Source organism: Geotrypetes seraphini, chromosome 17, assembly GCF_902459505.1.
Source record: "Geotrypetes seraphini chromosome 17, aGeoSer1.1, whole genome shotgun sequence".
NCBI lineage: Eukaryota > Metazoa > Chordata > Amphibia > Gymnophiona > Dermophiidae > Geotrypetes > Geotrypetes seraphini.
The window spans coordinates 35397231-35424934 of NC_047100.1; the positions used below are offsets into that span (position 1 = coordinate 35397231).

Genomic DNA, 27704 nt, shown 5'->3' on the forward strand with positions numbered 1-27704 from the left:
GGCCTTCCACGTCTGATAATTGAGGCCAGCAACGTGCTCGACTTAACGAAACGATGGGATAAACATGTGGGTTCACTTTGTGGAATTGCTTAGGGGAGTGTCTTTTACATTTTTCCTTTATAGTCAAAACTTCTCCCCTACCTATCTTCTCTTCATTAAGAGCATCACAAAGTGAGAGAACTGAGTAGCATGCATTAGCGTTTAGCACACACAAAAACATCTAGCGAGCCTTACTTAAAAGACCCCCTTAAAGTATGCCACTGTAACTTGCTATTTGCCAAGAGGTTGGAGGTAGGTTTCAGCAGTCGTGTGTAGTTTTAAGGATAATTGCGTCCTTGGTTTTACTGTTTTTTTGCCAATCAAAATAAGCAGCAGATGCACTATCTGCATGGATGTTTTTTTTTTTTTTTTTCCTGTCCATGTAATTTTAAAAACAGAGATATCAAGTCACCCAATTTCCAGGCTGGAGATTTTAGGGCATTTATGGCCATGCCATCATAAGAACATAAGAGTTGTCATACTGGGACAGACCAAAGATCCATTGAGCCCAGGTCACAAATCCTGTGAAGATCCCAAAGAGCAAAGCACATTTTATGCTGCTTATCCTAGGCCTAAGCAGTGGATTTCCCCAACTATGGGCTGTCAGGAAATTAGTCAAATACTTTTTTTTTAACCCTGCTAAGCTAACTGCATTTCGCTACATTCTCTGGTACAATCAATGAATTTTAGAGGATGGGGCTCTACAACTCCCTCCCACGCTGCTAGGACTGTCCCAAAATCTAACTTGGCAATGGTATCTCTTAGCCATACAGATGCCAACTTGCTCCAGCTCGCCAGAACAGGTTTTTCCAGGCCTGGCTTTTTGCCCCGCTGCATGCGCGGAATTCCAGGTCTGAGCCAACCGTACATTCCTGCAGCTACCAAGGGTAAAAGCCGCACTGGATCGCAGAGCGGCCGGACGGGGAGCGACTATCCGAGCGCCGGCTGCAGCTCCAGGCTCCGGCTCTTCGCCCAGCTCGAGCTACGTCGGGACTGGTGGGCGGGGCCTTCGCCGCCCCTCCTTTATCCCCCGTATGGGCCGAGGGGGCGGGGCCTGGACTCGCGGCTCCCGGGAGTTTCTTCTCTGCTCGGCTGAGTCACATGCCCGCAGCCGGCAGCAGGAATGGCCGCTTCCCCCCGAGAGCTGACTCAGAACCCTCTGAAGAAGATCTGGGTGCCGTATAACAACGGGCTGCCGGTGCAGCACACGGCACAGAGGAGGGGTGAGGAAACGGGGGTGCAGGGCAAGAAATGCAACAGAACTTGAGCAAGAAAATGGAAAGGATCCGGAGAATGCGTAGCTCCTGTGAAATTGCTGCCTGGCAGATGTGCAAGTGGTGTCTTCACTAGTAACTCTTGGGGAAGGCGGGCGTTTTATTTTGGGGGGGGTGCTATGTTTCTGTGCCTTGAGAAATGAGCCGCTCATTCGTGTCCGTGTGGATTTGGGGCATCTTCCTCGACGTTGCAATCGTGCAAGAAGTTGGCGGGGTCCGGTTTCGGCCTTGACGAGTTAAGGTCTTTGCCGGGGTTTCCTTGTGCATGAGTGTGCCACACGCGTTTCTCTCCAGGGGGTAATATTGGCATTAATTTATACTAAGGATTCACCAGTCCAGTCATTTTCTGTGAATGTCACATACATTGATTTCCTATGAAACTACAATTTGAGGGGAAAGCTAGTTCTGTGACTGAAATGGTAGCTTAGAAATACAGTTTTCCAGAATCGAAGATAGGGTAGTTGTTGATGACGTTATTAGCAATATGTTGCATAAATTGTTTTTATGCTTGATTATAATTTGAATTTTAGCTGGCAGCAAGATAGAGGTTGATGTGGTTTGAAGTGTCCTATTCATTTTCTTTTCAGGCATAGCTTAATTTTGTTAAGAATTCTCCCCCCACCCCCTCTCTCTTTGCTTTCTGCATCATTCATCCTGCTGCTCACTTGTCATGACAAAGGCCTTTAGCCTTAAGGTTGTCTTAAGCACACAAGGTGAATAGAGACTGAAGCAGTTATAGGGCTGAAGGACTGCTGGGCTTTTGTTTCACTGATAAAACAATTTAATATATCTTTTAACTTATTCGAAAGGTCATGCGTGTGACCATTTGTTTAATTCTTGAGTTCCCTACATTTTGGGGATAAAAGCGCTAGTAAGCCCACATTAACATTGGCATTGAAGGACATAGGAAGGGATTTTACAAATTTTGTGTAGTAACATCTCTGGGATGGAATAGAAACTGGAGTGAAAAGACATTTTAATGATGTTTCAAATGCCAACTAGAGATGTAACCAGTGGGGGGGGTCACAAGGGGAGCAGCTGCTCCCCCACACAGATTACAAATGAAATGGCACAAGGCTATTTTAAAAAAGATCTATCTCCTCTCCCCCCCCCCCCCCCCCCCCCCCCCCCCCCCCCCCCGACATCAAAACCTGGCTATGGAGGAAAGCTTGGCGTAGTGGTTTACACCTACAGCCTTAGGTTGTGGGTTCAATCCGGGCTGCTTCTTGTGACCCTGGGGCAAGCCACTTAATCCTCTACTACCTCGGGTACATTAGTTAAACTGTGAGCCTGCTGGGGTATATAGGGAAAATGCTTTAAGTACCTGGATGTAAACCACTTTGAGTGTGGTTGTAAAAACTACAAAAAAGTTATATCCAAGTCCCAATCCCTTTCCGTTCTGATGCCAACCAAGTTATCAGTATTTGTTCTTTGCCTGTAGTTATACTTTTGGTAAAAATAATAACTTTAGGCATTATAAGTTGAATTGTTTTCTGGGAATGATGGTTTAATCCTATAGCCAACTCATCCAGCTCCTTAACACTGACATTTGGAATTGCAAGGTGTCCCACATGGGTAACCTTTTGCATGGTGAGGGAGAGGAAACCATAGGTGCCAGCTCTGTGTGTGAATATAATAGGTGCTTACCCCCTCCCCCCCCCCCCCTCAGTACTGAGTAAAGGCCACTGTTTTAAGGGAGTTTAGCATCGCCAACCCAGTTTTTTGGGGTAGGGGCGGGAAGTTGGTGCCTATGAGGGGAAACTATTGAAAACACTAGTACAGGCAACATCCTTCCCCCCCCCCAAAAAAAAAAAAAAACCAAAACAATGATCTTTCAGCATGAACCCAAGTGAGCTTAAGTTAAAACAAAAAATAATGAAGGAAAAGACCTCAGACTATTTTCAGGGTCAGCTGTTAACCCTCTATTTGGCATTGTTGCTCAGAAGCAACATATGTCTTCTATGGCTCTTATGGGAGATCTGCATTAGAGAATGACATGGGGACAAATTTTTCCCCGTCCCCACAATTTTGTCTTTGTCCCTGCCCCATTGCTGCAAGCTCAGCCTTAACCACACAGGCCTCGAAAACTTATGATTTTAGAGGCTTGTGCAGATGAAGACAGAGCTTGCAGGAATGGGGCAGGGGCAGGAAAAGAACTCGCTGGGACAGGACGGGGAAATGAGTTCCCATGGGGATGGGGGAAAAATTTGTCCCCGTGTCATTCTCTAATCTGCATGTCCGAATGCCTGTTGCTTGACACTGTTGCTCTCGTTCAGCATCAAGTTACGTAAAGCAGTGTTTCTTAACTCAGTCCTGGAGTACCCCCTTGCCAGTCAGGTTTTCAAGATATCCACAATGAATATGCATGAAATAAATTTGCATATAATTGAGGCCATGTAAGCAAATCAAGTTTATGTAAATTCAATGTGGATATCCTGAAAACCTGATTGGCAAGGGGGTACTCCAGGACCGAGTTGTGAAACACTGACGTAAAGCATCCGTTTTCACCACCTGGAATGCTTTGCCACAACATCTAAGAGAGGAAGTTAATCTGACTCGTTTTAAAAGCAATCTGAAAAGCGTCCTATTTAAGGATGGTTTCAACCTTTAATCTTTTTCCTGTTCTTACACAAAATATCTCTTTCTCGAACAGATCATCTTTCATCTCCTATACTTTTTTTCCTATCCTTTTTCTTTCTTTCTCTTCTTTTTCCCTTTTATTCCCTTCAATTCCCCACCCGACCGTTATTTCCATATATGTTTCTACTCTGAACTTTGAAATACTAAATTCTCGTTCTACCCCCTCTACCCTTCTGTATCAGTTGGTCTGTATGTTGAATTGTTTACCCTATTTTACGGTTAGTTTCTAAATTGTAAAAGTACATGTGTATGTTTTAATAACTTTTATTTTTGTATTTCATTTAGTAAAACAAAATAAGCGATTATATCAAATGTTAATAAAAACTTGAAACTTGCCAATTAAAGGGTTAACTAAATTTAGCCATTGGTTGGAAGGACCTCCAGGTTCTCCTCAGACTGAATCACATTTCAAATGAAATGATTCAAAATAACAAACTACTTTTGACAAGTCGCTTATAAAGGCTTATATACTGCATTAACTAGTGTGATTCTTGTACCAGCCATCCGGTCTCCAAAGTCTACTACTACTATTTATCATTTCTATAGCACTGAAAAGCGTATACAGCACTTTACAGTCAACATGCAATAGACGGTCTCTGCTCGGAAGAGCTTACAATCTAAGTAGATGGGCAGAGACAGGGCATATAGTGGTTGTGGAGTTTCTTGCAGAGAGAATAAAAAGATGCACATAAGTAATTTTATGATGAGTGGGAGTTAGGAGTTGAAGGCAGCATCGAAAAAGTTATCTAACTTGTTACAAAAAATCGGAATACAGAGCTAAAAGGAATTTTGAGCAAACAGTGGAATATTTTGAAACGTGATCTTAGTTTTGAAATCTGTTATTTCTGAACCCTGACCTAGGTTTATTTTTCGGTCAGAAAAACCAGGAGAAAACCTCCACAGTACCATCAAAGACAGACAAACCACAGTGGAGATGTTCAATGATGTTGGTGTGCAGTTTTATTTCACAATTGAAAACGAACAAAACTGTGATGTCTCGACACGCACGTTTTTCGGCCAGTGTGGCCTGCCTCAGGAGCCTACAACATATTCGACATACACAAAATATATTAGTATAGCATAAATCATATAGGGGTCCTTTGACAAGGTGCACTAGCTGCTTTATTGCGCGCTAAATCAGCTACTGCTCCTTAGTAAAAGGACTACATAAAGTACATAAAAATGCTTAAAGATAAAAATTAAAAATAAATGATGTCATCTAGTTTTGGAATGCATCAAAACATATACATAAAATTAAAATTAATACACACATTAAGTATTCAAAACAATAAATTCCATATCAACTAAAATTAACACACAAAAATCTATGTATGTAGTGTCGTAAGAGTTCTCTTATTGGAGGAATGGTGAGCATATTTTGATTACCAGGTTGGAGAGTCCTGCAAGATGCATATGGAATTAAAAGTTTATCAATGAAGGCTGGTTGATGCGTATTTTCTGTTTTGAAAGCAAGAAGAAGTATTTTATAGGTAAAACGGTGAGTGATGAGCAGCCAATGAGCTTTGCGGAGAAGAGGAGTAACATGGTCGTATTTTTTTTGCATGGTAGAGAAGTTTAACAGCAGTGTTTTGTATTAGTTAGAGACGACAAGTTTCCTTCTGGGTTATTCCTTGGTAGAGGGTATTACAATATTCTAGGGTCGAGATGACAAGGAAATGAATCAGTATGTTGATTGAAGGGGGATCGAGAAAAGAGGAAATAGAACGGATTAGTTGTAACTTATGAAAGCATTTTTGTGTAACAGCACTGATTTGTTGGTGGAATGTAAGATCTTTATCCAAGATTATGCCAAGAAGTCCATTTAGTTGGGAGAGGAAGCAATGATAGTGGGGGTACAGAGATGTTCATCTGTGGAGGATGGAAAGAAGACGCCTGTAGTTTTAGAAATGTTAAGTGCGAGTTTATTTTGTTGGAGCCAGGAGCTGATTTGATCGAGTTTGAAGTTGATATCACAAATTTCTTCGGGGGATGTGGAGTTTAGTGGATGAAGTAGTTGCATGTCATTGACATAAGTGAAAACTGTAAAGCCTATAGATTAAGTAGAGGGGTTAAGAAAATATTAAAGAGTAAGGGCGAGAGAATCGAACCTTGGGGAACCACATAGGTTTGGGCGATTGAAGAGGAACTAGAATTGTTGAAACTAACACTGTAGTATTGATCATTCAGATAAGAGCGGAATCATTATAGGGCAGTACCTGATATCCTGAGGGTTTCTAGTTGATTGAGAAGAGGATGATCAGTGGTATCAAAAGCGGATGTAAGATCTAGAGAAATCAGAATTGAGGATTTACGAGTATCATACACGCGCTCAAGAAGAAATGTTGGCTTTTAACAAGTACGCATGAAACATGCCTGTCTCTCCCCAAAACTCAAAAGAAGCGTGATTTTACTACCTTCCACTAATTTAAAATATAGATACACATTTTTTTTTTTTTCATTAGCCACAGTCAAAACACAAGTGCTGGCACTGTAACGGCACCCCTGGACCAGTCATAAGCACATAAGCAATGCCTCTGCCGGGTCAGACCTGAGGTCCATCGTGCCCAGCAGTCCGCTCACGCGGCGGCCCAACAGGTCCAGAACCTGCGTAATAATCCTCTATCTATACCCCTCTATCCCCTTTTCCAACAGGAAATTGTCCAATCCTTTCTTAAACCCCAGTACCGTACTCTGCCCTATTACATCCTCTGGAAGCGCATTCCAGGTGTCCACCACCCGCTTGAGTAAAGAAAAACTTCCTAGCATTTGTTTTGAATCTATCCCCTTCTAATTTTTCCGAATGCCCTCTTGTTCTTTTATGTTTTGAAAGTTTGAAGAATCTGTCTCTCTCCACTTTCTCTATGCCCTTCATGATCTTGTAGGTCTCTATCATGTCTCCTCTGAGTCTCCGCTTTTCCAGGGAGAAGAGCTCCAGCTTCTCCAATCTTTCAGTGTATGAAAGGTTTTCCATGCCCTTAATCATTCGTGTCGCTCTCCTCTGGACCCTCTCAAGTATTGCCATATCCTTCTTAAGATGCGGTGACCAATACTGAACACAGTACTCCAGGTGCGGGCGCACCATTGCCCGATACAACGGCAGGATGACTTCTTTTGTTCTGGTCGTAATACCATTTTTAATAATACCCAACATTCTGTTCGCCTTCTTCGCGGCTGCTGCGCATTGCGCCGTTGACTTCATTGTTGTATCCACCAGTACACCCAAATCTCTTTCAAGGTTACTTCCCTCTAATACTAATCCCCCCATTTGGTAGCTGAACATCGGGTTCTTTCTCCCTATATGCATGACCTTGCATTTCCCTACATTGAATTTCATCTGCCATTTATTTGCCCACTCCTCCAGTTTGCTTAGGTCTCTTTGTAGGTCCTCACACTCTTCCGTAGTTCTGACCCTTCTACAGAGTTTAGTGTCATCCGCAAATTTTATAACTTCACATTTCGTCCCCGTTTCCAGGTCATTAATAAATACATTGAACAGCAGCGGTCCAAGTACAGACCCCTGTGGAACTCCACTCGTGACTTTTCTCCAGCCCGAGTAGTGACCCTTCACTCCAACCCTCTGTCTCCTGCCTGCCAACCAGTGTTTGACCCATCTGTGTACGTCCCCTTCCACCCCGTGGTTCCACAGCTTCCTAAGTAACCGCTCATGGGGTACCTTGTCAAAGGCCTTTTGGAAGTCAAGGTAGATGATGTCTACAGGTTCCCCTTTGTCCAAATGGCTGTTTACCCCCTCGAAGAAGTGCAGTAAGTTTGTTTGGCACGATCTTCCCTTGCAGAAGCCATGTTGGCTCGCTTTCATCAGCCCATTTTTTTCGATGTGCTCACAGATGCTGTCCTTTATCAGTGCTTCTACCATCTTGCCTGGAACCGATGTCAAACTTACCGGCCTATAGTTTCCCAGGTCTCCTCTTGACCCCTTTTTAAAGATAGGTGTAACATTTGCTATCTTCCAGTCCTCCGGTATCTCTCCAGTTTTCAAGGATAGGTTGCAAACTCGTTGGAGTATTTCCGCTATCTCATTTCTTAGTTCTTTTAGTACCCTAGGGTGGATTCCGTCTGGGCCTGGTGATTTGTCGCTTTTCAATCTATCTATCTGTTGGAGGACATCCTCATGGCTCACCTCTATTGCCGACAGTTTTTCTTCTTGATCACCATGGAAGATCACGTCGGGTTCCGGTACATTGGATGTGTCCTCGCTTGTGAAGACTGACGAGAAGAATTTGTTTAACCTGTCAGCTACCTCTTTTTGCTCCTTTATCACTCCCTTTTTATCTCCATCATCCAACGGTCCTACTTCCTCCCTCGCCGGTTTCTTCCCCTTAACATATCTGAAGAATGATTTGAATTTTTTTGCCTCCCTGGCCAGTCTCTCTTCGTATTCTCTTTTCGCTCTCCTAACCACTTGGTGACATTCTCTTTGGCCTTTCCTGTGTTCATCCCAGTTTTCCCCAGTTTGGTCCTTTTTCCATTTCCGGAATGATTTTTTTTTGTCTCCTATCGCTTTCTTCACCTCATTGTTTATCCATGCGGGGTCTTTTGTTCGGTTTTTTTTTGCACCCTTTTCTAAATATGGGGATGTACATATGTTGTGCTTCTTGCACTGTGCCCTTGAATAGAGACCAGGCTTGCTCTACAGTTTCTGTTTTCCTTGAGCTGTTTCTAAGTTTTTTTCTTACCATTGCTCTCATAGCATCATAGTTCCCTTTCTTGAAGTTGAGCGTTGTCACTGTGGTTCTTTTCCCTTTTGTTGTACTTACTCCTAATTTGTACTGGATCATGTTGTGATCACTGTTTCCTAGTGGCCCTACTACTTCCACTTCTTTTGCAGGTCCCCCTAATCCGTTGAGGATTAGGTCAAGAGTGGCATCTCCTCTTGTTGGTTCCTTGACAAGCTGATCCATAAAGCAGTCCCTCACAGCCTCTAAGAATTCTGTTTCCCTCGCACAGTTTGAGTTTCCAATACTCCAGTTTATCCCGGGGTAGTTGAAATCTCCCATTACTGTCACATTCCTGTTGTTGCCTTCCCGCCTCAATTCTGCCGCCAGATCTTTGTCGTTTGCTTCCGTTTGTCCAGGTGGACGATAGTATAGACCCAATCTTATGTCAAGGCCACCTTTTCCTGGTAATTTGACCCAGTCGCTGCTTTTTGTCGCTGAAAGCCGACGCCGCTCTTCGAAAATGCCTCGGTGATTTTTAAGAATACACTGGATGACTCATTTAAATGTTAAAGAGCCCATTTGCATGCCATTGTCGGAGACTACTATAAACCTCACTAAAGACAGAGATAATCCATTTTGATAATCCGCCGCAAAAATGCGTGCAGCCTAAACCGCCGGAAAACAGTTTAGCAACCGTGTTAAAGCTTTGAGAATCTTGCCCTAAGAAAGGAACGTTAAACCGTAATAAAAACAAAACAAAGCAAAAATAAATAAATAAGAGGAGACTGCTACACTAGTTAACCCTCAGGGCAGTATTTGTACTTCAGTAAATCTAGCGAATCGGCAGAGAATTTATGTGGGCTACCCGCGGTCATAAGGACTTTTATTGGGAGACGGATCCATCTGCTGCTCTCGCCACTAGACCACTCCTCTCGGAGGAAGAGCCGTATTTTGGATGCATTTGGGTGTCTGCTGGAGGTTTTGGATCCTCTCCAGCAGCCACTGTTCCGAGTACAGCTGCCTCCAGATGTTCAGAGGCTATATGAGGCAACTGCTTTGAAGAAATTCAGAAGCACAAAGAACAGGGATGTGGCCAGACATCAGGTTCCAGGAAAATGTAGAAAGATTGAACGCAGGAGCTGCAACAATAACATTAAAAGGAGAAGCCATACAGTTAAGAAATCGGAACATTCAGCTTAAGAAGTAATTTGGTAGCACAGCCACACCCTATTTTTAGATGCATATACTATGAAATGTGGGCAAAGGTCTTGAGCGCTTTGCAGGTTCCCACTGAGACAAAGGTCAACACTAACTACCATAAAACACTGGTACTGCCCGTCCTCCCTTTGGTTCCTGAGATTTGTGTTCAAACAGCATGTTCAGGAGGACGGGGCAAGGTTTAGGTGCATCACAGAAGTGATGTGTGTATGAGCTACAGGAGAGCAAAGGAAGAGAGAGAGTTCCTGTTTTAGATTTTCCTTACAATCCTTGCTTAGTAGGGGAAGCTAAAGTTATCCAGGGGGGTGACCAGACTGTCCTGGACTGGGGGAGGAGGCTTAATGGGGTTTGCAGAGGCAACTGAACCTTGCATTTTGGAGGGAGGGAAAGAGGGAGTAGAGAATGACACTGGGACAAATTGTCCCCTTCCCTATAGGAACTCAATTTCCCCATTCTGTCCCCACAAATTTTGTCACTGTCCCTGCCCCATTCCTGTAAGCTCTGCCTTACAGGGCAGGGGCACTTAAATTGGGTGAAAATTTGGTGAGAAAATTTGCACAGTATTTACAAAATTTTTGTGTTCTCTGAATTAAATTATTCACTGCTTGATCTGTTGAGGATCAGCACAGCAGTGTCTCAATGTACTGAAAATCATAGAAGTGGAAAGTGGTTAACTTCAGAAATAAAAAAGAGAAGGAAATCTTACTGGCTGAGCTGGTGAAAGTGTGTGAAGAAACTTACTAGCTAGCACTTCAGTTTTAACTTTCTTGTATTTGAGCTGGGACCTTTAAGCTCCCTTGGGAAGGAACCTTGTGCTGTGATTTATCTTTACATCATAATACAAATTAACACTAAACTGCATGTCCTCTTTGACTTAGAAGGCCCTCAACACAGCTCAGCAGTTTTGAACAGAGCAACCCTAGCCTGTAACCACTGGTTTGCATTGCTGAGCATCTGAAATAGTCTGCAAAGAAGTATGCCAAAGGATCAGTGAAAAATGCAATTTTTTTTCCTCTCCTCTGTAGTCTGTACTGTGCCTTTCCCCTCCCCTGACAGCATGTCCTAGTAACACAGGCTCAGTGTTCTGCAGAACTGATCATCTGAATGTTCTCTTGGCACCACTGTCTTGCTGCTGCCCTATATGTTGTATTACCATCGGGGCTTACTGATCTGCTGCCCTAGGCCACAATAGTGAACTGGAACTTTGTCATCTTCCTTGGAATCTTGTCTCTCCCCTAGGCCATTGTATCCATTAGAAAATGATAAAAGGGATGGGACGATTTCCCTATGAGGAAAGGCTAAAGCGGCTAGGGCTCTTCAGCTTGGAGAAGAGATGGCTCAAGGGGTTGATATGATGGAGGTCTATAAAGTACTGAGTGAAGTGGAAAGGGTAGATGTGAATTGCTTGTTCACTGTTACCAAAATTACTAGGACTAGGGGACATGGCATGAAGCTACTAACTAGTAGATTTAAAACAAACCGGAGAAAATATTTCTTCACAGAATGTGTAATTAAACTCTGGAATTCGTTCCTGGAGAATGTGGTCCTATCAGTTAGCTTAGCAGGGTTTAAAAAAGGCTTGGATAATTTCCTAAAAGAGAAGTCCATAGGTCAATATTGAGATGGCTTGGGGAAATCCATTGCTTATTTCTAGGATAAGCAGCATAAAATCTGTTTTACTACTTGGGATCTAGCTAAGTACTTGGAACCTGGGTTGGCCACTGTTGTAAACAGGATACTGGGCTTGATGGACCTTCGGTCTGTCCCAGTATGGCAGTTCTTATGTTCTTAAAATGGGTTCAAGATATCCTGCTTGTTAGCAGTAGGTGATCTCTTAGCAGCAGAGTGCAGTGAGGCAGCTTCAGTGTAGTAATAGCTCTGCAATGTCTTCCCTTTTGCTTTTCATCCATGTTGTTAGTCTGGTTGAAGCCGAATATTGGAAGCCAGAAGGGTTCTTACTGCATTCGTACACACTGTTGTGTCTTAATTCCATCACTAACTTTCACAGCAGCACGCTTGTCTGTTCAGTGTGAAAACAGGTCTGTGAGTAACGTGCATTCTCTCTTCTCTTTTTAGTATGTATGACCAATTGTCCTACGCTGATCGTCATGGTGGGCCTCCCTGCCAGAGGCAAAACCTACATATCCAAGAAGCTAACTCGGTACTTGAACTGGATTGGCGTACCTACAAAAGGTAAGTGCCTTTTCTGTGTTCATACTGTGGCTACATTGCTTAAGATAGGGTCAAGCTGTTTCATACTTGAGTTTGGAAACCTGGATGTCACTCTTTTGGTGTACCACTAGTGAGAGATCATGGATGGGCATGTGTACACTATATTTTTCAGATAGATTCAGACAGATCCCACTCTTTTGGAATTCCTCAAACCCACACTCCACCAGACCCTCCCAAAAACTGAAACTATCATTCCCCTTTATAAAAGGTATATCCCGCGCAGGAAAACTTGGAACATCCCTCCCCTTTAGAACCACAGAACTCTGGAACAACCTCTCATCCCCGCTCAGAAATTCAAGCTCCTTCCAATCCTTCCGCAAACACTTGAAAACTTGGCTCTTTTCAAAAATCTTTTTTTTTAGTTCAATAAATTTTATTCAGTATTTTAAAAAATACAAGGAGCAATTCAAATACATAAAAGTAGTATAACATTTTGCATTAATATACAGTTAATTATAAAGTTAATTAATCCAAAATCTGGAATACCATACAATCTATCACCAACTGCTCAGAAGAGATTTCTATGGACATTATAATCCTTCGATCTCAACACCCCTGTTTCGCGCAATCAAATTGTCCTCCTAAACTTATTGATACCATGTTTGTGACTGCTCTCATGCATATTCTTTTCAAAAATCTAATTCACCTCCCACTCTCTAATATCCTGTCCCTCTTTATCCTCTTAGTCCCTCTCCTATATCCTTTCATTGTAGTTCCTTTCCTCTTAACTCTGTAAACCGTGCCGAGCTCTGCGCTTGCGGAGATGGCGCGGTATACAAACTTAAGGTTTAGTTTAGGACTGATTTAGATTTTGTTTGCCTTTCCAAATAGGTTTTTGTTGCGAGTTAGTCGGGTATATTAGATTGTAAGCCCTCTGAATTATAGTTCATTTGGGTTATATCCCGCCTTTAAAAAGCTGGGTTACAATACCACATTCACAGTAAGCATTACAAATGGCCATAAGACACACATGTAAAAATTTCATCGACATCATACAACTTGAGTAATAACAGATGTTCAGCATCCATGCTTCATGTCACAAAAAGATGTCTCTTCAAGTGCCTCTTAAAAACAGTCGCATCTTTTTGCTTTCTGCTATATAGTGGAAAGGCGCCACAAGAAAAAGCTCCCACTCTTATGACTTTCAACCTTGCCTCCTTTAAAGTAAGAACACATAGCTCCCCAGCTTGGACTGAACGTAAACTACATAATGATACATACTCAGTTGATTAAATATCTCGGCACCGTTCCATGAAGGCAAAGATAAATAGCGGCAATTTATATCGTATCCTAAAATCAACCTTCAAACAGTAATTCAGACACATGGTCAAATTTCCTAATACCGAACAGAATGCAAGTAATCGAGTTCTGTGTAACTTATAACGCCTGAATCGCACTCTTGGGAACACCTAACAATACCGTGTATTGGAAGATGACCCGACTTCCTCTATCTTTACAGGAAATGTTGGTGAAGAAGTGGTAGTTCAACTCCTGACTCCCTGGTTCCACTTCTTATAGCTACTAGATGGCTCCTCCTCACCTTTTAATGATGTCATCCTGCCCTGGTTTTCCTCTGTAATGTCACTCCTGTCATTTCCCAGTATGTACTTGAATTTGGTAAAATTATGAAGATGCTATAAACAAGCACATAAGAACAGCCATACTGGGCCATACAAATGGTCCATCATCTAGCCCAATATCCTGTTTCCACAGTGGCCAATTCTGGCAGAGACCTAAATAGTAATAACATTCTAGGTCAGGGGTAGGCAATTCCGGTCCTTGAGAGCCACAGGCAGGTCAGGTTTTCAAGATATCCACAATGAATAGAGAGATGGCTTTGTTTAAAATTTTTTTTTTTTTTTTTTTAAAGAGTTTCTCAGGGGCATGAACTCCAGGGGCTGGAGTATTTGTACTGTTCTCTCATGATATTTTCTTAATTTCTTCTTGTTTTCATTAGGAATATTGTGTATTATTGATCTCTTTCAAATTTTAATGTGTTTTCCATTCAGACATTCTCATTTTTAAGTACTGTATAGTGCTTTTGTCTTTTATCCTGATATTACAAGGTCCATGTGGCTTCCTGTCATGCTGGTATTAGCAATGGATGTTACATGGAACAGTAATATAAATACATTTTTACTTGATTTGACCATTATGATTTAGCTTTAATGGACTCCTCGAAAATCTTTTTACTCTTGCAATCTCCTGCTTGGCACCAGCTGTGCCTCTGGCCTGCTGTATTGAGGCCAGTGAGATAAGTGTTGGTTCTTTTTTCATGTTCTTCTGTTAATTTATCATTCTCCTCCTTCTGTAGATTAACTGATTTTCTGATAGCGGATGTGGCAGCAGCCCATTCACCTCAGTTGCTGGATGATGATTTTAAGCCTCATGCAGACTTAGCTACTACTCTGTGGCTTGTGAATGCCTTTCTTTGCTGAAACTGTTACATACAAATATGATGGCAGATAAAGGCCAAATGGCCCATCCAGTCAGCCCATCCGCAGTAATCATTATCTCTTCCTCTCTCTAACAGATCCCACATGCCTGTCCCAGGCTTTCTTGAATTCAGACACAGTCTCTGGTCTCCACCACCTCTTCTGGGAGACTGTTCCATGCATTTACCACCCTTTCTGTAAAAAAGTATTTCCTTAGATTACTCCTGAGCCTATCACAATGCAACAAAAAACCACTTGTGTCTCAGGTTATCTTTTCTCCCCAACCACTCATCCCTACCTTCCAACCATTGATAACAAGTACAGCAGAACCGCCGCCCCCCCCCCCCCCAACAAGAAAACAGACCCTTAAGAGAATCAACCCCATTAAAACATAAAACCCATAAAGTACAACCATAAGCTATCCCACCCACTGCCATACATGGCATAGAATTTCTCAGACCAAACCCCCCCACTCACCACTTCAAGGAGCAAAACATGATAGCATATAAAAGGGGACCACACATCATTTTAGTAGCCTTCCTCTGGACCGACTCCATCCTTTTTATATCTTTTTGAAGGTGCGGCCTCCAGAATTGTACACAATATTCTAAATGAGGTCTCACCAGAGTCTTCTACAGAGGCGTCGATACATCCTGTTTCCTACTGGCCATACCTCTCCTTATGCTACCTAGCATCCTTCTTAGCTTTTGCCGTCACCTTTTCAACCTGTTTGGCCACCTTAAGATCATCACATACAATTGCACCCAAGTCCCGTTCATCCGTCATGCACATAAGTTCTTCATCCCCTAAACTGTACCATTCCCTCAGGTTTTTGCAGCCCAAATGCATGTACCTTGCATTTCTTAGCATTAAATTTTAGCTGCCAAATTTCAGACCATTCTTCAAGCTTCGCCAGGTCTTTCTTCATGTTATTCACACCCTCCGGCACGTCTACTCTATTGCAGACTTTGGTATCATCCGCAAAGAGGCAAATCTTACCTAAGGTCAGTGTTTCATTAAATGCTAACTACCACTGGTTAAATTATTTATTTTATTTATTTAGATTTATATCCTGTCCTCCCCAGAGAGCTCAGAATGGGTTACAAGTTAACGTTCACAGTATTACATTTATACCTGGATATTTGGTGTCTAGCCATGTCTGGGCACTGGCACAACCTACTACCACTTAGTAAACAGATGCTGGGCTAATTAACTGCAGTGTATGAATGCAAGTTACGTCATATTGGAGTTCTCTTATATTGATTATTTTTTTTAAATTGTAAACCGCTTAGACCTGTCGTATGCTCAAGCGGTATAACAAGTTTTAATAAAACATAAACAAATGTAAGTATTGAGGGTTGATTCACCCTCCAGGAATTCATCCTGCAAAGATTACAGAGGGCATAACCAGGCCAATTCCCTGTGAGCCTGCAGGTACTATTCCTCAGTTAGTTTGTATGATTTTATTTATTATTCTGTATGATAATGTGTTAAATTTATGTATCCTTTTATAATTAATCTGTTGTATCTATTTTTTATCTGTAAATCGCTTAGCAATTTAAATTAAGCAATTCAACAAGTTAAAAATAAACTTGAATTTGAAACTTCAAGAAGATGCCTAAAACTTACCGTTTCTCCTTATAGTCTTTCTCTCAATTCTTGCTAGTCGTAAACCCAATTTTGAACCCTGTAAACATCCCATAGCATCTGGAAAAATGAACTGTACTTGCAGGAAATGGGCTCTCGATGAAGTTACAGGGAAATGCTTTTAAAACCAATAGGAGGAAATATTTTTTCACTCAGAGAAGAGTTAAGCTCTGGAACGCACTGCCAGAGGTTGTGGTAAGAGAGGCTAGCATAGCTGGTTTTAAGAAAGGTTTGGACAAATTCCTGGCGTTAAAAGTCCACTGCTTGCCCTGGATCGGTAGCACGAGGTGTTGCTATTCTTTGGGTTTTGTTTTTTTTTTAAAAATCTTTATTCCTTTTTATTTCTTTCAACAAGTGTACAGTATTATTACAATTAATTTACATAACACACTTGGCATTCTTAAACAATATTATTACACATGTTTTTATTCCCCCCCCCACCTCCCACCCTTTTCCATATCAATAAAATATTCCTTCCAAATTTATATATAATTATACATCCCTTTTTGATAATACAATTAATCTGACATGAAATCTGTCCCTCCCCCCATCCTTCTTCCTCAAACACTTTAAACATTTTATTATACCCAGTAATGCACAACAATAAATATCCCATCCTATTACATATATCTCCTTATTTTTCATAACAGCATCTTTCCAATATTTTTCCCTCCCTATCCCTCCCATCCCATCCCATTTCTATATATTATCCCCAAGGAAAAAGAATAAACTTTACTCGTTATAATATTCAATTAATGGCCTCCACACCTCTTGAAATCTTTTAAAATACCCCCTCTGTATCGCAAAAAATCTTTCCATCTTATACATATGACAAACTGAGTTCCACCAAAAATTACAATTCAATCTAGAACAGTCTTTCCAATTAGATATTCTTTGGGTTTTGTCCAGGCACTAGTGACCTGGATTGGCCACTGTGAGAACGGGATACTGGGCTTGATGGACCATTGATCTGACCCAGTAAGGCTATTCTTATGTTCTTACTGTAAACCGCATAGATTCATTGTAGAAAACTGCACGATATAAGTGACTATATCTTTACTGGAACTGGTGCTATTTAACATGTTTATAAATGATCTAAAAATTCTAATGACAAGTGAGGTGATTAAACGTGCAGGTTTATCGGTATTGAATATACAGATTAGTTGGCTATCATTGGCTAGTTCTATTGAATAGCTGGGCCGTTGGTTTGTAAGCAGTTTTGGGACCAGTGGGCTATAGGATTTCACTGTAAGCCTACATCAACAATCTTCTCATTACCTATGACCCACTGCATTCTTTCCCTCCTCTAACAGTAATCCCCGCTCCCTTCCCTCACGCACCTCTTGCCAACTTAATATTTCCTGTGAAATTGCCTTCAGTAACTGGGTCCCAAACTATGGAACTCCCTCCTACCCCACCTCAGGTCATAATCTTCCTTGATGACATTCATATTAATGCTCAAAACCCACATTTTTGCTGAATCCTTTGGCTTTTCTCCTAATTTAGCCTCTTTTTCTACCTCGTGTCAACTTCCTGTCCCTCTTATTTTTTTCTGACTGTAAACTGCATAGCAGTCTCTGTTGGCCCCTATGTGGTATATCAAGCCTGTGAACTAAAATAAATTCCAGCTGATAGGAGTAGGGTTTGGTGTATTCATTGACCTGGTTGAGATCACATGGAGAGTCTTGTCTCGCTGTAGTCTTGACAAACCTTCCTATCTGAGTCAGAAGCCCCACACTTGTCACTGGGCTGTTTAATGGCTTTATTCTTACTTGGAGACTAGACGTTCTCTCTGCAATACCAGGTGTCATGTGCTAAGTGGATCTGAGGAATAGTACCTGCAGGCTCACAGGGAATTGGCCTGGTTATGCCCTCTGTAATCTTTGCAGGATGAATTCCTGGAGGGTGAATCAACCCTCAATACTTACATTTGTTTATGTTTTATTAAAACTTGTTATACCGCTTGAGCATACAACAGGTAAGAACATAAGCAGTGCCTCCGCCGGGTCAGACCATAGGTCCATCCTGCCCAGCAGTCCGCTCCCGCGGCGGCCCAAACAGGTCACAACCTGTCTGAATCCCAGAAGGGGCCCCCTTGCCACCTTGGTTTCCCATTGAGTCCTATCTTCCCATCGAAGTCCTAACCCTCCGGTCTTTCACATGCACGACCTGGTTGGGTTTCTATACTTATTACCTGGTTAGCTTTCTATACCTGTGTTACATCCCAGCACCTCTCTCAGTATCCCACAATCCCTTTATCCCTCAGGAATCCGTCCAATCCCTGTTTGAATCCTTGTACCGTACTCTGCCTGATCACTTCCTCCGGTAGCGCATTCCAAGTGTCCACGACCCTTTGGGTGAAGAAAAACTTCCTTGCATTTGTTTTGAACCTATCTCCCTTCAGTTTCTCCGAATGCCCCCTCATACCTGTTGTCCCCTTCAGTCTGAAGAATCTGTCCCTATCCACCCTCTCCATGCCCCTCATGATCTTGAAGGTCTCTATCATATCTCCCCTGAGCCTCCTTTTTTCCAGAGAGAAGAGCCCCAGCCTATCCAACCTCGGCGTATGGGCAGTGTTCCAGCCCTCTTACCAGTTTCGTTGCTCTCCTTTGGACTCTCTCAAGTACCGCCATGTCTTTCTTGAGGTGCGGCGACCAATACTGAACGCAGTATTCCAGATGTGGACGCGCCATCGCTCGATACAATGGCATGATGACTTCCCGCGTCCTGGTTGTTATGCCCCTCTTTATGATGCCCAGCATCCTGTTGGCTTTTTTTGAGGCTGGGGGGCCTCCAGGACAGGGTTGGGAACCACTGGTGTAGTCCTTGAAATCCACTCGCTTGTAAAGTTCCCGTGCCTGAGAAACTCCCTAACCCCCTACTTGCCCTGTTTGCCTATTTGATTAGATAGTCCCTGCTCATCAGAGCTTACAATCTCATGAACGTTTTAATCCATTCCCCCCAGTAACTTTGGCCTGGAGGTCTTGGGGTAATCTAGTCCACCCACCCACTCCTCCCCACATAACTTTAGTCAGAAGCAAACATGAAGCCGCTCGCTCCTGCTTTTCTGGGCTGTCATCATCACAATGGTGGTGGCCTGCCCTGGGCAGTGCATCCTGGGATGCACTGGGCAAGGCCTGATTATCATATAACATGCTTTTAACTGTGGTCTGCATTAACTGTTTCAGTGCCCGCACGGAAACCATTAGACCATTCGGCACATAATGTACACACTAGTCTGGCACTAATTGCCTTTAACGCTGGTGTTGGCGTTTGAATACTCAGTTATTGCTGCTGTTCATCTCATTTTGAATGACTTCATCAGAACTGGTATACAAACATGTTTAAAAGAAAAATGAGAGTGCAAGCAGAGACTCGGGACCCCAACCACCTCTCCAGAATACTACCAAGCATTGACTCAAAGTAATTAAAATGTTTTGTTGTGGTAGATGTGATGGAGCCAGCTTTTGCTAATGCCCTTTTTCTCTCTCTCCCTAGAGTTTAACGTTGGTCAATATCGACGTGACTTTGTGAAGTCATTCAGGTCCTTCGAGTTCTTCCTTCCTGACAACGAGGAAGGGCAGAAAATAAGGAAGTAAGTTGGTCTTCTTCTTCCATGCTGATCAAGTTGGACCTGAATCCCAGGAGGAGCAGATTAGCATAGCCAGCATTTGTATTGATCTTGGTGAAGTCCAGTGTTAATAAGTCGTCTTCACTGTTTTAACTTGCATAAGAACTTAAGAATTGTCGCTGCTGGGTCAGACCAGTGGTCCATCGGGCCCAGCAGTCCGTTCACGCAACGGTCCTTAGGTCAAAGACCAGTGCCCTAACTAAGTTTAGCCTTACCTGCGTATGTTCTGGTTCAGCAGGAAGTTGTCTAACTTTGTCTTGAATCCCTGGAGGGTGTTTTCCCCTATATCAGGACTCTGGTTTATTTACCTTTCTCACAGCCTCAGCTTAATAGGTTTGTGTTTGGGGTGGAGAGTCAGCGGTGTTGACTCTGTTCCTGAATTCATTTGAACCGGCAGTGCATATGCTGCTTTTGAAGGGCGTGTAAAACCAGTATGGAATATCTGGAAACGTGGGATGTTTGTGTTCTCAGTTTGACCTGTGGCATTAATTTCTGCTGCACTTTTGTTTGCTTTTTTTTTTTCCTTCAGACAGTGTGCTCTGTCGGCATTAGCTGATGTCAGGCAGTACCTCAGCGAAGGAGGCCACGTGGCTGTGAGTATTCCCGTTACTACTTTATCCGATAATGTATCCTGCTTTTCGAATAATGAATAACTTCTCTAAACAGCTACCAGATAATGCAATACAATTTAACTAAAAATCGAGGGGTTGATATATTCAAAGCAATTTAACCGGCCAGAATTGGCTTCTGGCTGGTTAAACTGTTTGTTTGGGATTAACTGCTGAAAATATCTGGATAGCGCTGAACTCAAAATTGGCTGTTCTTAGGGTGGAGTCAGCCCTCAGCCAGTTAAGAGCCAATTCAGTACTTAACCTGCTAAGGTAACTGCATGAACAGGACTGCATAGAAGTCAGTCCTGTCTTTATGTGGTGTCTCGTACTGGTTAAGTGATGAAAATCACACTTAACCAGCTATGCTTTAGCTCAGTTGTCCCCAACCCTGTCCTGGAGGACCACCCGGCCAATTAAATTTCAGCATAGCCCTAATGAATATGCATGAACAGATTTGCATGCCTGTCACTTCCATTATATACAGATCTCTCTCATGTCCCCATGGATAACTGTGAGAAAGCATCCCATGTTCTTCTTTAGTGTCTATCTCAACCCCAGTTCTCCTACACCAGCATTCTTCAATGCAAAGCTTGAGGGTCAGTGGCTTTGCACATTCATACTCTTTCTTCCTTCTCTCCTTAAAGAATGACAAGAGGATGGTTTCCTGTGGTTAACTGCGGGGACAGAGACAAATTCTGTCCCCGTGTCATTCACTATGGCAAATCTTATATTTTTATGTAAGCCAAGTATAGGAGAGTCAAGCCATTGTGACATCAGTGAGGATGTTGTCTCTTAGGCATTGGTGGAAAGAGGCATTATGACATCACAATCTCAGCTCTGGAATTTTGCTACTCTTTGGGTTTCTACAATGTACTTGGGACCTGGGTTGGCCACTGTTGGACACAGGATCCTGTGCTTGATGGGACCTTTGATCTGTCCCAGTGTGAGAAAATCATCCCATGTCATTCTTTAGTGTCCTTCTCAACCCCAGTTCTTTAGCACTCTCCAGACCAGTAGAGGTTAACTTTACGAATGGGTATATATCTAATCATGACCAGCAGGTGGAGACTGAAAACAAAACTTTGGGACAGTATATCCTAGCCCCTCCTCTCTATTTCCCTCAGTCTTCTTTCAGTCTCCAGCAGGTGTTGAGTGATCTGTACCCATCTCCCTTGGTAGGGCTGTTGGAATTTGTTTAGGGGGTTTATTGTCCCTGTTTTTAGCCGGACGGAGCTTGGGCGGACTCTGTTTGGGGGTTCGTCCGACCTCGGGGGTGTTAAACCCGGCGGGTCACGAGCGGGGTCCCTCCCCCCACTTCCTCCACCTCCCCACATTTTTTTAGAGGAGCCTCAGCAGTAAGCCTTGCCCCCTAAATCAAGCAAGGCATATTGCTTCGAGAGCCTGTGGAGTCTGTTCTGTAAAAAAAAAAAAAAAAAAAATCCTGAGGTAGTGCTGGTCTGAAGGGTTGTTTCCCTTTAAGAAAACTGTATTTTACTGTATTTTTTCATGTAACCAGCACTTTTTTATAGCTAGGTCGCGTATGGAGCAATTGTGCCCTTCTCCGGGGGAGTAGGACACAATTTTAGTCCAGCCGCGAGGCACTCGCGGCCGGCCTGAACTCGGCGGTTTGGGTCGGTGAGGTGGTGGAGCTCCGTCGGCAGCGGCTGCAGGCGCCCAGAGCTCCCCGCCGATGGTGCCTCGCGAGTCGGCTTGGAGCAGTGGGGAAGCCCGGTCTTCCACAACCGCCCACGGAGGGATTCCCCGAAGGATTCCCTCTCAGCTGATTTTTTGACAGCTGATGCCGGCTTGCCTGCTTTAGCGGCTGAGACTATTCAGGTTTCTCAGCCGCTTCAGGCTATGGAGGGAGCTTTTTTGGCGGGAAAACCGCCATCTTCTCTGTCTGGCCCCTCCATTTTGTCTTCCACCTCAGGTGACCTTCCCCCTGTTTTGACTATGCAGGGGCAAGGTTCTGCTGGGTCCCCTGCTGTGGCAGGGAGTCCCTTGGGACCCTCGGGGGGTTTTTCTCCTGAATTTTTCTTTTCTTTATGCAGAGCCTATTTTCAGGCGGCTGGGGGTCCCGGTTGCGCCCAGGGGGTTTCGGGGGGTGGGTTTTCCTCCGCGCTCCCTGCGGCTTTGCCTCTTTCGTCTGGCGTGATGTCCCCTCCGCCGCCTCCCTTGTCCAAGCGTCCGCGGGTGTCGTGGGACGAGAATTTGTGGTCGGAGGAACGGGTCGGTCTGGAGGAGGACCTGGACCCTTCTGAGGAGTTCCAGGACTCTCTGGAGGGGACGGAAGCTGGCGGCGGGTTGTCGGATTTCCCGTTCTCCAGTGACGAGGCGTCCGTGGTGCGCCTTTTTCAGAAAGATGAGCTGCCTGACCTTATTCAGCAGGTTTCTTCGGTTTTGCGTTTTGAGGACGCGCCGCCGGAGACTCCGCGTGTGGGGGACCCCCTGTTACGGGGGATCCGTTCCGTTTCCCGCTCTTTTCCTATGCATCAGGATATTCGGGATATTATTCTGGAGCAGTGGAAAACGCCGGAGACGCCGTTTCGGCTGGCGCGCAGCATGGCTCGCCTGTATCCCATTCCGGAAGGGGATCGGGCTACGTTAGCTTCGCCAGTCGTGGATGCGGTGGTCTCGGCAATTTCCAAGCGGCATACCGTGCCTGTTGAGGGCGGTTCTGCCTTGCGGGACTCTGAGGAGCGCAAATTGGAGAGCATCCTTAAGCAAAATTTTCAGGTCTCTGCCTTTGGGGTCCAGGCGGCTATTTGTGGGGGACTGGTCGCTCGCGCCGTGTTTCGGTGGGCGGAGCGGGTCTTGGATCGAGAGTCTGACGACTGGTCTCTGGTGGATCAGGAGGTAGCGAAGATTGAGATGGCGGCCTCATTCCTCTCAGATGCTCTATATGACTTGGTGCGGATCTCGGCTAAGTCTATGGCTTTTGGCGTGGCCGCAAGGCGTGTGTTGTGGCTGCGCGCTTGGGCGGCGGATGCTGCGTCCAAAGCTAAGCTTACTAAATTTCCCTTTCGGGGGTCGTTTTTGTTTGGAGAGGACTTGGATAAGTTGATTCAGACTTTGTCGGACTCGAAAGTTCCCCGTCTGCCGGAGGACCGTGCCCGTCCGGCGTCTCGGGGGGGTGCGGCCCGGGGGCGTTTGCGGGATTTTCGCAAGTATCGCCCTGGGCGTGGGGCTGCTTCTTTCCAGTCTCCGGGATTTTCCCGGGGTCGGTTCTTCCAGCGCATGCAGCCCTTTCGGGAGGCCCGTCGGGGGGCAGGGAATCCCTCCGCCGGTTCCCCCGCTTCCCGTCCTGCACAATGACGCCTTGCCGGCGCCCCCTTTGGTTCCGGTGGGGGCCCGGCTGCGTGAATTTTTCCCCAAATGGGCCGAGATCACGTCCGATCAGTGGGTCCTGGAGGTGGTGCGGGACGGTTATGCCCTGGAGTTCGCCCGCTCTCTGCCGGATTTTTTCCTCGCTTCTCCATGTCAGACTCCGGGGAAGACGCAGGCTTTTCGCCAGACCCTTCAGCGCTTGCTAGATCTCAGGGCAGTTGTTCCGGTGCCCCCTCCGGAGTGGGGCACGGGCAGGTACTCCATTTACTTTGTGGTGCCCAAGAAGGAGGGGACCTTTCGGCCCATCCTCGATTTGAAAGGGGTCAACAGGGCTCTCAAGATTCCCTCTTTCCGTATGGAAACTCTGCGGTCGGTCATTCTGGCGGTTCAGCCGGGGGAGTTTCTCACTTCTCTCGATCTGACGGAGGCCTACTTGCATGTTCCCATTCGGGCCTCTCATCAGCGTTTCCTGCGCTTTGCGATCTTGGGTCGGCACTTTCAGTTCTGTGCGCTTCCCTTTGGGCTGGCCACGGCTCCTCGGACGTTCACCAAGGTGATGGTGGTCGTCGCGGCAGCCTTGCGGTCGGAGGGCATCCTGGTACACCCCTACCTGGACGACTGGTTAATTCGGGCAAAGTCGTTGCAGGAAAGCTCCCGGGTTACTGCTCGGGTGGTGGAGTTTCTCCGGTCGCTGGGCTGGGTGGTCAACCTTTCCAAGAGTCGGTTGGTCCCGGCTCAGCGTCTGGAGTACCTAGGGGTGCTGTTCGACACCTCCTTGGGGAGGGTCTTCCTCCCAGAGGGCCGGGTGAGCAAATTGCAATCTCAGATTCGCCTGCTTTTGGCGTCCCGGTGTCCTCGGGCGCGAGATTTCCTCCGGGTCTTGGGGTCGATGGCGGCGTCCCTGGACGTGGTGAGGTGGGCGCGGGCCCACATGCGTCCTCTCCAGTATGCTCTGCTCCGGAGGTGGTCTCCCCAGAGGCACGGGATGGATGTTCCGGTCCCCCTGCGAGGCTTGGCGCGCTGCAGTCTGCGTTGGTGGCTCCAGACCCCTCACCTAGTTCAGGGGGTGGGTCTGGATCTCCCGCAGTGGACGGTGCTCCTGACGGATGCGAGTCTCCTGGGTTGGGGGGCTCAGTGTTTGGGTCACTCAGCTCAGGGCACCTGGTCCGCGGATGAGGCCGCCTGGTCGATCAACGTGTTGGAGACCAGAGCGGTCCGTCTGGCACTGTTGGTTTTCCACTCCCTGTTGCTGGGCAAGTCGGTCAGAGTGCTGTCGGACAATGCCACGGCGGTGGCTTAGGTCAATCGTCAGGGGGGCACCAAGAGCACTCAGGTGGCGCAGGAGGCGGCTCTGCTCATGGTTTGGGCGGAATCCCATCTGCTGGACCTCTCGGCCTCTCATATAGCCGGAGTAGAAAATGTTCAGGCAGACTTCCTCAGTCGTCACTTTCTAGATCCAGGAGAGTGGTGTCTCGGCGCCGAGGCGTTTCAGTTGATAGTGCAGGCTTGGGGGCAGCCCCTGATGGACCTGATGGCCACGGGTGGCAACGCCAAAGTGCCCCGCTTCTTCAGTCGTCGCAGGGACGGTCTGGCCGAGGGTCTGGATGCTCTGGTCCAGCAGTGGCCAACGGAGGGGCTGTTGTATGTGTTCCCTCCTTGGCCGCTGGTGGGCAGAGTGCTTCTTCGCATTGTTCACCATCCGGGTTTGGTGGTGCTGGTGGCGCCGGATTGGCCTCGCCGTCCGTGGTATGCGGATCTGGTGAGGCACCTGGTAGCGGATCCTCTTCCTCTGCCTCTCTCGGACGACCTTCTGATGCAGGGTCCCATTCCCATGTTCGACCCGTCTCCCTTCTGTCTTACGGCGTGGCTCTTGAAAGGGGTCGCCTTAGCAAGAAGGGATATTCAGACAAGGTGATCTCTACACTGTTGGGGTCCCGGAGGCTTTCTACCTCTCGGGCTTATGTGCGGGTTTGGCGTCTCTTTGAGGAATGGTGTCGGGCGCGGGGAGTGACCTCTTTTCGCGCTTATCTGCCTAACATTCTGGAGTTCTTGCAGGATGGCCTGGATAGAGGCCTGGCTTGGTCTTCTCTCCGGGTTCATATTGCGGCCCTGTCGGCCTTTCGAGGGTTGGTGTCAGGTCAGCGTTTATCGGCTCTTCCTGATGTGATTCGGTTTTTGCGGGCGGCCAAGTTGCTTAGGCCTCCCCTACGGCCCTCGGTTCCCTCTTGGGATCTTAATCTGGTTCTCTCTGTTTTGGTGCGTCCGCCTTTCGAGCCCTTGGATGACTGTTCTTTGAAGGACCTTACTTTGAAGGCGGTCTTTTTGGTGGCCATTACTTCTGCTAGGCGTGTTTCTGAGCTGCAGGCTTTCTCTTGTAGGGCTCCCTTCTTGGAGTTTTCTAGGGAGCGGGTCGTCTTGCGGCCTGTTCCTTCCTTTCTGCCGAAGGTTGTTTCTCCTTTTCATGTCAATCAATCGGTGGTTCTCCCGGTCTTGGGTGGTCGGGAGGGCTCTTCTGAGCAACGGCAGCTGCGCAAGTTGGATGTCGGTCGGGTCCTTCGCTCTTATGTGCAGCGGACCCAGGAATTCCGGAAGTCCGATCATCTCTTTGTCCTCCTGGCGGGTCCTCGTCGGGGAGCGGGCGCTTCTAAGGCTACTATTGCGCGCTGGATCAAGGAGACGATTGCTTCCGCTTATCTTCTGAAACAGCAGCCTGTTCCGGAGTTTCTCAAGGCTCATTCCACTCGGGGTCAGGCGGCTTCTTGGGCTGAGTCGTCGCTCGTGCCTCCAGTGGATATTTGTAAGGCTGCGGTTTGGTCCTCCTTGCATTCCTTTGTTCGTCATTATCGGGTTGATGTGCAGGCGCGTCGGGACGCGGTGTTCGGTGAGCGTGTACTGGTATCGGCCCTTCGGGGGTCCCGCCCGTGAGAGGGACTGCTTTGGTACGTCCCATTCGTAAAGTTAACCTCTACTGGTCTGGAGAGTGCTAAAGAAGGAGAAATTAGGTTCTTACCTGCTAATTTACTTTCTTTTAGCTTCTCCAGACCAGTAGAGGTCCCCACCCTGTCTGTTGTTGTTGTTGTTGGGGCTGTTGCGCGGGCAGTTTTTGGTTTTTGCTGCGGGTTCTAGTATTTTTCTAGGGCCGGGGAGAATTGAAGAACAGCGGCTGTGGCTCGGCTGGCTTAGCTGGCGAGCTGTGGGGACATTCTTCCTTCGGGAATTTCTCCTCTGCATTTTCCAACAGCATTTTGGGTATGTTATTTGTTACTCCTTTTGGAGTATTGTTTTTTCTCTCTGTTGTTTTCCAGTTCTTGGTTCTGCTTGGCTATTCGGCAGACTGAGGGAAATAGAGAGGAGGGGCTAGGATATACTGTCCCAAAGTTTTGTTTTCAGTCTCCACCTGCTGGTCATGATTAGATATATACCCATTCGTAAAGTTAACCTCTACTGGTCTGGAGAAGCTAAAAGAAAGTAAATTAGCAGGTAAGAACCTAATTTCTCCTTCTCCTACACCAGCATTCTTCAATGGAAAGCTTGAGGGTCAGTGGCTCTGCCCATTCATACTCTGATTCTTTCCTCTCTCCTTAAAGAATGACACGGGGTGATTTCCCTTGGTTATCCACGGGGACAAAGACAAATTCTGTCACCGTGTCATTCTTTATTCCATAGCCCTGATGCTACACATGAAAATGCTGTTTGCCTTCTCTGCCGTTAATGCACTGCATTGCAAATACCTGTATCCAACTTAATAGCTAATTCAGACTTTAAAACCTGCTTAGATTGGTTCACTTGTATTAATTGCTTCAAACCACAGGGCGAATCAAAATTCAGAATCTGATGTACCAAACATAACACCTTAAATTTTAATTCTGAAATGTACCGGTAGCCAATGCAAACTTTTCAAAACAGAGGCCACATGCTTTCTTTTCCCTGATGTTAATTTCTGCATAATTATGAATTTCACTAAGCTCCAGACC

General features: G+C 45.6%; 1 protein-coding gene across 6 annotated transcripts in view; it reads left to right on the forward strand.

The window, feature by feature from the left end:
* Positions 1-27704, forward strand: part of PFKFB4 (6-phosphofructo-2-kinase/fructose-2,6-biphosphatase 4) — a 144563-nt gene that overhangs the window by 68829 nt on the left and 48030 nt on the right. For 2 of the 6 annotated variants that reach the window (XM_033926493.1, XM_033926495.1), the window contains 3 exons: positions 11924-12040; positions 19660-19756; positions 20322-20385. In XM_033926493.1, coding sequence (XP_033782384.1) covers positions 11924-12040; positions 19660-19756; positions 20322-20385 — 278 coding nt within the window. Of the gene's footprint in view, positions 1-1083; positions 1263-1287; positions 1370-1419; positions 1611-11923; positions 12041-19659; positions 19757-20321; positions 20386-27704 lie in introns of those variants that run through there. The other 4 variants (XM_033926492.1, XM_033926491.1, XM_033926494.1 and 1 more) reach the window with 4 other exon arrangements.